The sequence below is a fragment of the Xyrauchen texanus genome, chromosome 30 (genome assembly GCF_025860055.1).
Source record: "Xyrauchen texanus isolate HMW12.3.18 chromosome 30, RBS_HiC_50CHRs, whole genome shotgun sequence".
NCBI classification, from domain to species: Eukaryota; Metazoa; Chordata; class Actinopteri; order Cypriniformes; family Catostomidae; genus Xyrauchen; species Xyrauchen texanus.
The window spans coordinates 16437324-16451446 of record NC_068305.1 but is presented as its reverse complement, the minus strand read 5'-3'; the positions used below and the strand labels follow the sequence as shown (position 1 = coordinate 16451446).

Here is a 14123-nt window from a genome sequence, read left to right as displayed (position 1 = left end):
CCGATGAGAACACTCACTCAAAGGTCTTGTTACAACTCTCTGGAAGATGCTCCCTAAATATTTTCTGGGTCCAGCCTGGTTGCTGTTCGTCACTGCCCAGGTATGTATACACAGATGAGGATGCAGCTAAGAACTGCATCAAGCATTTAAAGATGGTTTAGATTAGGAGTTGTTAGTATGTTGATACTTGGTGTATAATTTGACTGACCTGTTTATAGTCTGATAATTAATAACATCAACAATTTTTTTTGACTGATCTGATAATAGACTGATAATTCATAACATCCAAAAAAATGTTGACTGATCTGATTATAGTCTGATAATTGATAACATCAAAAAAAAAAATTTGACTGATCTGATAATAGTCTGATAATTGATAAAATACACCCCCCCTCCCCCCTCTCTGATTCTCTGTTTAGAATATATGCTGTGTTTATTTAAAAAAATTTTATGTAAACGGTCTTTTCCTGGGGTCAAATTGACCCCAAACACAAATAGATTTGCTAATCTTGATAACAAATACCTTTCTGAAAAGTGCCTACTTTGGTGGTTAAAACTTAAATAATACCTATATATTGGGCTTTAATTATAACAGAGGAAAGTAAAATATATACAGAATTTTTTCTTTGAAAACGTATAACTTACGTTAAATTGGAAGGGAATGGGGCCAATCCATTAACGTTAAAGTAATCACTGTTTCTAAATCCAATTTTACAACTTTGTTGCGATGATGTCCTAATGGCGTTAACCCTGTAATCCCATAAAAACATCAGTTTAAACAACTTTACATCTCAAATAATACACAAGCTTTAATGAAAGAATATAAGGAATTGCTTTTATAAAATGATAAGCTTCACATTTTTGCTTTTAAACCATCCAAAATGCTGGCTCCATTCTCTTCTGTTGTAAGTGCCACACTATAACCTTGATTTTTCCTTTTTATGAAAAAGAAGGATTAGTCATAATCATGTTTGTGATAATCAACAAAGTCACAAATGATTGTGCTTAACTTGAATTAAACCTGAAGTATTAGTTCATTACATAGATCTTGAGGACCTAACCTTGCTGAGGGGTTTGGTGTTCCTTTTCTTAAACTTGCCATGTAAACACATAATTTATGAGAACTAAATTCTATTAGTAAAAGGTTCTTCAAAGAGAAACACCAGTATGAATGAGTGAGATTGTAAAGAGACACAATACAATACAAAACACAACTACACAAATACAAAGATAACTACCTGTCTGTTTATATGTGAGCCCATTGTGAGCATTTCCTTTAGAGCTGGCACAACATTCAGAAAAAGCTCTGTATCTTTTACCAAAGACGTTTTTGTTTGCGCACTTGCATTCCTGCGACAGTGTGTCTCACGGCAAGATTTTCTGACAGTTCTGAGCAACACGTGAGCTCTCAATAAACATGTTGCTCTTTAAAACAATCAAGAAAAAAATTAAATAAATATATATATGGTAGATACAGTAATATCCAGATGCTTAACTTGTAATAATTTTCTGTAAAAGTATGACGTGTGTGTGTTTGTTTGTGATTACACAACTATACATTAACCATTTCAATACAATATCTTACATGTTGAGTAAGAAAAAAGCCATCTCTGGATCACTTTTAAATCCTTTCAGATCTTGGGTCAAAAGATGTTAAGATTATGATGTTCCCTTCTAGTCATTATGATGTAATGTAAGGTGGTTTAAAAAAAAATCAAGTCAATCAGGTATGTTGGTACATACTACATACATTTGATCAGTCTCACATTGAACCTTTCATCCTTACCTAACTTTTTCAAATGTACAGTCATTCACAAATATGTGGATATCCCGAGGCAACCGTAACATGATATGGATCACTCTGATGGAATAACCTAGTCCAACTTGTTATAAATCTCAAGTTCCAACTGCATTGATATAATGGTGAAAAAGATTTTAATGTAATTGTTATTTTGCATTTTGTTTATTCTCACAGATCCTAAACACTGGAGACTGTCAGATAGTTTCACAAAAGCACCGGCATAAAAGGGAGTGGGTGGTCCCTGTCAAAAAGATCATAGAAAACGTGGACTATAGTCATCTCCCCTATGTCACCAGGGTAAGGCATTGCCTTGAAAACACTCATTGAATACTCACAGAATATTGTGATACTGGTTCCAATAATAATCTTACAGTTTGGAAACCTCAGTTATTCAAATTCTCTCTCAGAAGATGAATCTATCAATTTAGAATGTTACGAGTTTTTAGGGCTTTTTCACTCATCTTCAGTGATAGCAGACTAACCACTTAGTATTATTGCAATTTCTCAGATACGATCAGATGTGGACAGTTCAGTGCTATTACTGCGCTACACTATTAGAGGGCCAGGAGTTACCGAGCCACCTGTTGGTAGCTTCATGGTAGAGGAGTACAAAGGATGGATTCGCATCATACTCCCTCTGGATCATGAGGAGAGAGAAAACTACACAGTGAGGATAACAAATACACTTACAAAAACATTATCGTTTAACTTTAAATACCCAAATAATCAGTCAAATTCAAGAAGTGCTATTTCTGAATTATAGAGAATGCAAAAATTCAAGTATTTTTCTAAGCAAAATCATATTTTCATGCATGTCCTTTTTCTTATAGCTTATTGGTACAGCATGGTTCATGAATAACACCATAGCTGAAGATAATGTTAAAATACACATCATAGTGGACGACCAGAATGATAACTCACCAGTGTTCATCAAGCCAGAACGATGCAGCGTTTATGAGGGGAGCCCACCTGGTAAACCATTGCGACCACTGCATTGTTAGAAATAGACATTTACACACACACAGACACAAAAAGAGAAAGACATTCAGATAAATACACCTAAAACTGATTGATCTTTAACAATCTAGTGTTAATCTTTAAAGAACAGTTCACCCAAAAATCAAAATGCTCTCGTCATTTTCTCACCCTCATGCCATCCCAGATGTGTACGACTTTCTTTCTTCTGCTGAACATGTACACATATTTTTAGTACAATATCTCATCTCATGCAAGTGAATGGTGGCCAGAACTTTGAAGATAAAAAAGCACAACAAAGCAGCATAAAAGTAATCCATATGACTCCAGTGGTTAAGTCCATGTCTTCAGAAGTGATAAGATAGTTGTGGATGAGAAACAGATCAATATTTAAATTGTTTTGGTCAACTTAAGTCTTAGGTGAACAAGCATTATGTTCAGACGATCGCGACCGTGATTGGAGCAGCACAAGTACAGGTGGATGCCAGCACACCACCCTGCGTGCGTTAGGTGCTTCAACACAAAATATTTCCACATAGAATCCACCTGTGCATCCTCGCTCAAGCGTACTCATTAACCTTCCTATGTCCTCATTTCAATTGTTTTTCATATAAACATGAGCAAGATGAATGTCTTTTTGCCGTGTTTTTAGATGCTGTAAAACAATTTCAACAGTTAAAAATGCGTCACGAGATAGCTGCGTTCTGCCTTATTCATGTATCTTATGTTACGCTTGAGTAACGAGGCAGACGAGGAGATGCGGATCCAAACGCAGTTGAACTTTATTAAATGAATAAAACAGGAAAACACAAAGGAACAACCCACGATGGGGAAATGAAACATAAACTGAATAAGCTGACCAAGGTAGACACGAACAGGGAACTCGGGAAGGAAGGATACATCAGGTTAACATCAAACGACGATCGACGAAGACTGAACAAAGACACAGGGTATAAATACATAAACAAGGGGAAAAGGGGCCAATGAACGAACAGAACTCAAACAAGATAATAAGGTGATTAACAGAAGCAAACGGCAAACTAATGAGGGCAGGTGAAAACAATGACAGGGAACACGAACGCTAACAGAGGACTATGGAGTTACATAAGGGACTAAAGTGAAAACTAAGAAGTGCAAAAGTGACAAGATGGAAAACAAGAGGGCAACAATGAAACAAGACAGGGTAACCGTTACATCTTACTTTTTATTGCACAAGAATGCATTTGGTCTGAACCAGGGTCAGAAATTAACAAGGACTTCAAACAAACTGAAGGTGCCACTGAAGGTATGAAAAATTACCCAGAAATTGAAAATGTGCGGCGGAAAAAAAAAAAAGCCACTTTTGATTTCTAGTTCTTATTTTAACATTGTATATATTTTTCTATTCTAGACCTAGTGTATACATATCACATGAAATTATTTGATGTTAATTTAAATGTACAGGTAACCCCTTGTCTGATTATTCAGTTTTAAGAAATTAATTAATGTACAGTATTTGACGTAACACAATGACGTCATAGTGTCATATTTTGTATGGTTAGTAAAACATATGCCCTAACAATTCCCTTATAATAGTGAAAAAAATGCCCCTAAAAACAACTCTAGGGGGCAAATGTTGCCCCTTAATAGAAAAGTTCATTTCCGACACTAATCTAAATAGCCTATTTTAGAAATGCTTTAGTAAATACAGTATACTCAATAATAATAATAATAATAATAATAATAATAATAAAATTAAACTATCAAAGTCACCAGAATTTAATGCTTTGGTGTTGTTTTGCCAAAATAAAATAAAGTCTCTACAATAGGGGTACACTTAAAATTTGTTTTCAAATGTAACATAATAACAAAATCAACAATGCTCATAGATGAATATTGGAAAAATTTCATTTGCATGTGTTACTTGTCGCACTATAACAAAAGTTGATAGATGCATGTCACAAAAAATGATATTTGCATGCTTTTACGTGTTGAGATATTTTTTTTAATCTTTGTTTGGGTTCAAAGAGAAAGTCATACTCATATGGACTGGCATTAGGGTGAGTAAATGATGGTTTTCATTTTTTGGTGAACTATTCCTTTAAGGTTCGTTTTCTTGACTGCTGTGTCCTGATTTCTAGGTACCTTTGTAACCCAGGTTGTGGCCACAGATGCAGATAAGCCAGACACTCTTCACAGTAAGATAGCTTACAACTTAATCAATCAAGAGCCAAACAATGGCAAGTTTTACTTTGCCATCAGTAAAGAAAATGGAACTCTGTATGTGAAGGACGCAACACTTGACAGAGAGGTATCGCTTTCCAACTATATCACTATGTGTTTAAGTTCCCAACCACTGTGTGGCACACTAGTGTGTCGTGAAAGATTGTCAGGTGTGCCGTGGAAAATTATCCAATTCCACAAAATAAATAAATGCATTTCAAGTTTTTGTGAAGAGACATTGAATGTCTCAATTTCTTTTAATTAAATATGACCTTATTCTTTACGGACATCAGAGACCCCAGTTATTGAACTAATATACATTCACCAAGAAAACGCTTAGACCTAAACACAAACGAGTCCTTTTATTACTTTATTTATTAGATTTGTAACCATGCGATTTTTAATAAAGCAGAAGGTAAGGACGTTATTGAAACTCACTATTATTGTTGTCTTTTTGGATGAAAAATAATGCTCAGACTGAAGGAAGTCTATAGATCTGCTTTGTTCTTTTAATTCTTAAACATTATAAAGTCTCTTGGTATATATCGGTCATGAACGACTCAAAATGTTTCACTGACTCACTTATAGCACATAAGACGCTCATTTGTCGCCACCTAGTGACATTTCCAGAAGGGGTCGCTGAACTAATCAGTTAATGAAATTGAACACATTCGTGAAACAGAAGCAAGCCTCACCAAAATACTCTTTATTTTGCAGCTAATTTTGCACAATTGTAAACTTGAATAAACTAAAATAGCTGGAATTTGTGTTTTTAGCTTATTCTTTGTTGTAGCATTGCAAGAACAAATTTACAAATTAGAAAAGAAGCAAATTTGTTGTTTTTTCATTACCCATTTTTGCGCTCTTGCCACCTGTGACCTCTCACACCTGTGTGATTTATTTTTTTTGCAAAGCGAATTTCGAACATTACAAGTAAACATGCTACTAAGATGGACAGAAAACAAGAACAAGTTCTTGAACTTTTAACAACAGTTAGCCTCTGTGGGATAGTGGTGTGCCGTTTAATTTTTTAGTTGTAAAAAGTGTGCCGTGGCAGAAAAAGGTTGTGAAACACTCCATTAAGCTATATATTTAAAGCTCGATCATATGCTAAATAGCAAGTTTTCCACTCTCTTGTAAAGGAACAGGACTCCTACATTCTTACAGTGCAAGCTACTGACATGAATGGCAGTTATCAAGGAAATTCTGCCACAACTACTGTAATTATAGACATCCTCGACATCAATGACAACATTCCTACTTTAGAGAAGGATGAGGTGAGAATGTCAAATTCTTATTTGTTTTTCAATTACTTGCCTATAACAAAATATTTATGATAGACTGTCCATAAAAAAAATAAAAATAAAAATAAAAAAAACTTTTGTTTGACTTATTTTTTCGGTTTTCTAGTTTTCAGCAAGTATTGATGAGAATATGGCACCCATCGAGGTTTTGCAAATTCAGGCCCTGGACATTGATGAAGAATGGTCAGACAACTGGTTGGCCGTGTTTGAAATAGTCAGTGGGAATGAGGATGGACTTTTCTCTATTGAAACGAATAAAAATACTAATATGGGAGTTCTGTATCTGAACCAGGTCAGTGCATATTTTTTACATAGTTCTAAGAGCTGAGTACATGTGATGAGATCAAATGAATCAGGGCTGAAGTTTATGAGGGTAACCATAATATTAGTATAATAAACAAACATCAATGAATGTGAAAGTGTGTGTGGTCTATACACCCCTATATTTGATTCATGGTTTAGACAGAGTAACTAATTTCACCTTGTTCCCTCCTTTAGCCTGTAGATTATGAGTCAGCATCTAATCTTAAACTGGGCCTGGTTGTTGCAAACAAAGCTCCTCCAGGAGCACCTCTAGGGAGTGCATCTGGAGGAGGAGGTGGAGGAGGAGGAGGAGGAGGAGGAGGAGGAGGAGGAGGTGGAGGTGGAGGAGGAGGAGGAGGTGGAGGAGGAGGAGGAGGAGGTGGAGGTGCAGCTGGAGCTTCTGGAGGAGGTGGTCAGTCTGGAAGTTTTATGTCATGGGGTCAGTCTGGAGCTTCTGGGGGAGGTGGTAAACCTGACATCTCCAAGAAAAAGATGTACTTGGTGAAGATCAGTGTAAAAAACAAGCGAGATGCACCAAAGTTCAATCCAAAAGTGAAGCCCATAGCTGTGTCTGAAAACTCCAAAGATAATTCCATTCCTAGAGTAATTACAACCTACACTGCTATAGATGGAGACACAGACAAGAAAGCAGAAAATGTTATGTAAGTGGTTTTAAAGTTTTTTATTGGTTTTGATTTACTCAAATATGCTAAGAATAATGTTACACCTTGACATTGTTGAGTTGTAATATTGTACCTATTAACCATTCAAACCTTCACACAAATCATTTAAAAAAAAAATCCAATTGATTTCCAAATTCAGCATTTAAAATTTGTGTTCTGCAAATTAAATTACTTTTTTATATTTTTTTTAGGTATGCAAAGGGATATGACCCTGAGAACTGGATTACTGTTAACATGAACACGGCTGAGATTACACTTAACAAGGTACCAGATCGTGAGTCTCCATTTTTGGTAAATGGTACCTATTATGCCAAGATCCTCTCCATAACAAATGGTAAGTGTAACAGTGTCATTAAAATTTTCAACATTTCTGTACAGTTAAATGTAGTTCTGCAATATTAAGCCCCTATTAGAAAAATCTCTCAGAAATAAAAATGGAAGGTTTAAGATTTTTAATTGAAATGTGTTTTGTTTTGTTCTTACATTTTAGAAATGCCCTCTCAGACGTCGACAGGGACTATAGCCTTGCAGGTTGAAGACATGAATGATAACTGTCCGAAGCTCCTTGATAATGTGCAGTATGTCTGCAGTGATGCCAAAGTTATGAATGTCACAGCAGAGGACTTAGATGCAGATCCTAATGGTGCTCCTTTGGAATTCCTTTTGATACCAGAAAAAACTAAGGGGAAATGGAACTTGCAGAGGATAAATGGTAACTCTAATAATATCTACTAGCTTTACCCTGAATATTAGGATATTAACCTTTTCACTAATTGTTTAAACTAGGCTGTACATTCATCAAGATATTTGAAGTCATTTATTCTGCAAGCTCTTTGTCTGAATGATTAAATATTTCTAATGCATATGGTAGCCATTAAGGATTACATTTTACAGCATTATACACTTGCAGCTCTAATATGTTATTTTTACAGAGTATTATCCAGTAATAGAAAACAATGCTTTTCAATGCAGGCAGACACAGACATAGAAACGCATTCGGTGTGAACAGCCCCTAATAGTCAAAGTCCTTTATATATCTGACACGGCATCTAAAAAATAGCATAAACACTGTATAAATAGAAAGACGTTGTGTAACACACAAGGACATCTGTCTAGCACGTATGTCTATATTGGAAAACAAATGAAACACAGCGAAGACGGACGCAAACACTTGGTGTGAATCAACGTAACACTGTAACACCATAACACTAACCTGCAACTCTTTATTTTAACTATTGAAACATGCAGATTTTATCGTTCTCAAGGATGCCTACGCATTGAAGGCTTGTTTGTTTACATTTTCTCAATGACCACATTAAATTGCACTTAAGAAAACGGTTTGTTTCAAGGTTTTTGTAGAAAACGCCACCCCGAAACAAAATGTAAATCAGAACGTCAATTTCCTTAAGCCACGTAAGGGATTAAGAGAAAGGGGTTTAGAACACCTGGGTTTCTCCCAGAGAACATGGCTTATGTGGTAGGTTAAAAATGAGAAAGGAGTAGGTGGGAACTGGCTGAACCAGTGATCCTTGCACCCCTTTTTCTGTATCCTACGACATTAACATTCGAACTACTGAAAGAGTTGCAGGAAAATTTACCTTGCTGTGGAGAAAGCTACATGTATAGGGGAGTAAAGAGTATGCTGCTTATACATTGCATACAAACAGGATTACCGCTTTCTCGCAAAAAGCTGTTTTCTGGTTTCCATATAAACATAGTCAATGTTACTGTGTCTGTTGTCTATAGTTTAATAATCTTGACAAGCTACACAATATTTCATTCAAAACATCTCAGCCGCAAGCATCAATATTGGACCATTGTTTCTATGATCGAAATCTCATAGCAAAGTAATTTCTCAATTTGCATTAGGAGTACATAACATACACTGCTTAACAAATGCAGTATTTAGCACTGAAAGTGATCGAGCTGCATGTTGATTATTGTTTCAGTATCACCTTTTTGAAAATGTTAAAAGCTCACAGTCAGCTCACTGTTGCTCACCTCCTCAGATGCAAGTGCTTCACTCCTTGCTGAAGAGGACTTATGGCCTGGTCTTTACCAAGTCACCATGGAGATAAGAGACAAGCAGGGACTGGCTTGTCCTGATGAGCAAGTCCTCCAATTCGAAGTGTGCACCTGCTTAGAAGGAGCAGTTTGTGGTGCAAAAATGGCAGCAGTACACACCACATCAGCGACCCTTGGAGGAGCAGGGATTGGTCTGATGATTTTTGGTTTCATCTTGCTTCTCTGTGAGTATGAGGTTTATTTCACCATGCCTTAAGTCAACCGAGCCACAAAATTTGGAAAGTTTAGTTAATTAACAGTTTAAAGTTTAAATTTGTTATATTTGTTTGTGTTTCTGTACTTTTAGTGGTTCCCATGTTCTTAATAAAATGTACCTGTGGTAGTGTTGGAAGAGATTCATTTACTGACCTTCCATTTGAAAACAAAGAATACCTTATCAACTACAACACAGAGGGAAACGGAGAATGCATGGTATAAAAAATAATTTTATGATCTAAAGCAAATCATAAATTTATTCTGAGGATTTAATGTGACAGTGTTAAATAAAGAATATTTTTGCAGCATATGATAATTCACTCTGGTTCTTTGTACAGGATGTTCACAGGATACTGACTATCCCACTCAAAAATGGAGGTGTGAAGGAAGGAAGAGTGTCCACAGCAGGTGTAAAAAAGGCTGAACATTTGAATTTTGAAAGCCCAAGACGTGAAATTCAGGCCCCCATATCAGGCATGGCTGCCAATCAGACCATTGAAATGTCAAGAAGGATGGAGGAGAGTGCATTTGGAGGTCTCTACTATGATGTGTTGACAGACACAGGACATGAAGAATTCCCTGTCTATTATCAAGAAGATAATATCTTGCCTGATGCATTACTAAAACAATACTTTACACAAGTAAGGCCCTATTTACAACTGGTTTTAACATCCATACTACCATACAACAACCACTTGTGACCACTTGTAATCAGATTTCAAGGGGAGGGTCTTTTTACTAAATACATTACTTGCTACATCACTGTGTTACTGCAAAACAATCCAAAAAAAGTTGGCACAATGTTGCTTCCCAATATACTTGAATTTTTATCTCAAAATTTCTTCATGTGATTCTCATGATCCGTATCACTGCATGTGGTGTCAAGGATGCTATTTAAGTGAAGTCTTGTACATGTACTGTACGTGTATATGTTTTAGTTTTTTCCTCCATGTTTCAAACCTACTTCTTATGCTGAACGTAACTAACAAAGCGAACAAAGACTAAATTTTGTTCATATGACTGTGCCCGTTCTTTTGCAGAAAGCCATGCACATTTCAGAGGCTGCTACCTCTACAGTGGACATATTTAGAACATACGACTATGAGGGTGAAGGATCTATTGCTGGTTCCATAGGCAGCTGCAGCTATAAGTCTAATAATGACCTGGAATTCTTGAATAACCTGGGTTCAAAGTTCCTCACCTTGGCTGAGGTGTGTGGATTCATACCTACACAATCAGTAAACACTTTATCTCAGGATAATCCCAAAGCAATTGCAAATACTGTTGTAACAACACCAACCGCCAGGGAACATACTATTACTGAGGCATCTTCCAGTCATGTGACCAACACTGTCCAACCCAGCCCCACGGAAATAACACCAATTTCACCACCTATCCAAAACACCCTTTGTCAGAGGATGGCCGTGCAGGATTCTATGTACTACAGGTTGGAGCAGCCAATGCCTAGACATGTCTTGTTGTCAAGGGAGCCTTCAGCTGGCCATGGGCAAAGTGTGTATGTAATTAATGGCTCTACAGGAGCTGAGAGACTTCTGACTCAAGGTAACAGCCATGCACATGCAAATTTGCAATTGCAACTAATCAATGGTGGTCGGCCAAACACCAACATTGGTGATCCCATGATCAGATATTCACAAACTGCACCTCTTCAACCAGTCATGATTAAAGAAGGCTTAATTGAAGTCAATCAAGCTGTAATGCAGAATCTATCACCAGCTAAAAACTATGTAATGGTCCAAGAACAAGTAGAAGTACCAGAGCAACAACTGAATGGAATTGGTTCACTACAGATGGCTGGAGTACCCATAGGGTCAATGGTATCAGGAGAAAATGGGCAGAGTAGAGTAACACTTCTAGATGGCTCAGTCAATGGAGGTTATGTTTTTGTTGGAGGTCTAGATCAAAATTGTTTTGCCACGAGCCCTCAATCGCTTAACCCAGTAAGCTCTCATGTTTTGAGTGGCCCGATAAATACAAACCAAGCATTAGAAAATGGCTCTTTTGTATCACGGAATGGTGGACAGGGCAGAATAACAACTCTAGAGAGTCCGATCAGTGGAGGTAATTTATTGATTGGAGGTCCTGGGCAGCATCCCATTTCCATGAGATTAGGAACTCCAAGTGGTCCCTTTTCAGGTGTGCAGAACATTCAATTAGGGGAAGGTGGACAGAGAAGAGTATTGGTTAGAGATCCCTCTATTTTACAGGTTCTAGGCAGTGGTGGTAATGTATTGGTGGGAGGCCCAGGTCAGCAGCCTAGTTCCATGAAATCAAGAACTCCAAACTTAATGAGCATGCCTCAAGATGCAAATAGACATGTAAACAGTGGCGAATTCTCAGGGCCAGCAAAGCCTTCTCCCTTCTCCTAAAATTCCAAATAAATATATACATATTTTTCATTTTCAATCACCTTTTTGCCTATGTAGTTTTAATCGCTTTCCACTCTTAATCAATCTACAAACAAATAGAAAAAATCTAAAAGTTTATCCAAGTGCAATGGAATGCATCTTTAAGTCAGAATTACAATTTATAGGCTCATGCAGAAATTCTCAACACCGATTTCACCGAAATGTGGGGGCATGATGTCGCACATACATGTCAACAAAGTGAAAAACATTCACTTTATTAAGTAATATCGATAAATTAGTTTGTTTCCACATTACATGATATTAAAGCTTGTTTAACCTCCTTGGTAGATTCATATGAAAAATTGTGATGTTCATTTCACAAAACAGTCATGCTGCAGTTAAATTTAGGCTTGCTTGAGAATTAAGTGTCGTTCCAAGTTCTGGCTTTCATGCGTGGACGTGTTTTTAAAATGTAAATTGGTATTACTAGTTAACTGCGACATAATGTATGATGCCCAAAGGCATAAGGTGTCTTATTCATTGTGAAACTGTGTTTTCTTAATGGCATGAATCACATTGAAGGCCTAGACTTTAAATGCACGGCCCACCACTGCATGTAAATAACAGTCAGCTTATAGTAAATGGTCCTCTCTCTGGTGTCCAAAAGATAGAATCAGGAGAAGGTAGAGGTCCTGCCGTTAAAGTCAGTGGAGGTAATGTATTGATTGCAGGTCTAAGTCATTGTCCACTTATGATGAGTCCAGGGAAACGTAGGCCAGTGGGCTTGCCTCACGTGCAAAACAGACTGATAAACCAGCCCAGTTTTATGGAGTAGTTCTGAATTTTGACTTCAGTGGTTATGGCACCAAGATCCAGTTGACTTGAAACAAAACTGGGCAGTTGAACACGAGGGGCCCTATTATGCTAGGTGCAACACTATGCAAAGAGACCATTGCAGATTGGGAATTACATTTCCTGAAAATACAGTGGTTCATCAAATTATGCCCCCCACAATTACTGTTAATACATGATGCTGCATGTTAAATAGAGCTATATGAATAATATAATTCTCTTTAATTTAACTGAGCCTACATCCAGGCAGACTAAACGGGCACCACCATTTCCATGCTTATAAATATTTACTGCATTTAAATACAAATACATCTCTAATATTCTTAATATTTTCATTTGAGTCCTTCTCTTACCAATCGTAAAAACTTTTGCCACATAGAAAATTATCCATTCACTATTCAGTAGATAACACATCCTGGATCCTCTTGATTGTTTAGGGCACCTAGATGCAGGAACATAAATCAGCATCTATGCGTACTTCTAATGAATGGGCTGTTTTCATTCATCGCTTGCGCTATGCACACTTGGCTTTGCCAACCTACTTGCACCCAGGCTTATCTTTCTTCCTTAGTTATGCCTACTGACTTTGAGTGTATGGAGTGTCGCTTAGCACTGCACTTAAAATGTAGAGCTTTTAGAATTGAGCCCTAAAGGAGCACTAAGTGATTTTTTTTTCTGAAATGGTGGTTGTCTTGAATAATGGACATTTTGAGGTGTCTCTATACCACTTTCCATCAGTCGTGCTCAGCCGCTACTGAATTCAGAGCAAAATAAATGTTACAACAGTGTGTTACAACAGTCAGTCATCATTTGCAGATGCCTTACAAATTAATAGGGAGAGCCATAAACTGACACCTACCTGTTGCAAAATTGTCTCTGACTTCTCTGATAAAACAGCAATTTTATCATAGTAAACTCCACACATAGTTAATTCCAAAAGCATTGTTTATTGTAAAACATGCTGATGACCAGTGGACACATAGTCAATGAATTAAGCGATGAGCTGTTTCCTCACAAAAGCTGTTTATTCAGCACACTGAAGCATTTACATCTACTCCATTAACATCCATTCAAAAAAGAACAGATTCTGGTCTCCTTGCCAGTGTACCGCCCATAGAATATCTATGGGGTCGCTGTGTGACACATTTTGTTGCCAACCTTGTAGACTCGTCTTGGTAGGAGGGCTCTGGTATTCAGCTGGTCATGTGATCACCATGATGGCTCCCATGAGGTGACCCCTTCCATGTAATTTAAAGGACTTTTTATAAGGCATAAGATATTAGTTATTTTAAACATACTTTTTAAAACTAAATTGTTTTTCTTCAGGGGTAAACCCTTTTATTGTCAAAACAAA

General features: G+C 36.9%; 1 protein-coding gene across 1 annotated transcript; it reads left to right on the top strand.

Annotated features, from left to right (window-relative positions):
* On the top strand, window positions 1-11016 carry zmp:0000001074 (desmoglein-2). The gene is made up of 15 exons (XM_052098498.1): window positions 1-100; window positions 1976-2098; window positions 2310-2468; window positions 2632-2773; window positions 4897-5066; window positions 6121-6255; window positions 6389-6574; window positions 6781-7247; window positions 7460-7602; window positions 7759-7980; window positions 9278-9517; window positions 9640-9764; window positions 9887-10189; window positions 10589-10759; window positions 10912-11016. The coding sequence occupies exons 1-15, from the start codon at window positions 47-49 to the stop codon at window positions 11014-11016; spliced, it is 2745 nt and encodes a 914-aa protein (XP_051954458.1). The 5' UTR covers window positions 1-46.
* Window positions 11017-14123: the final 3107 nt, after the last annotated feature.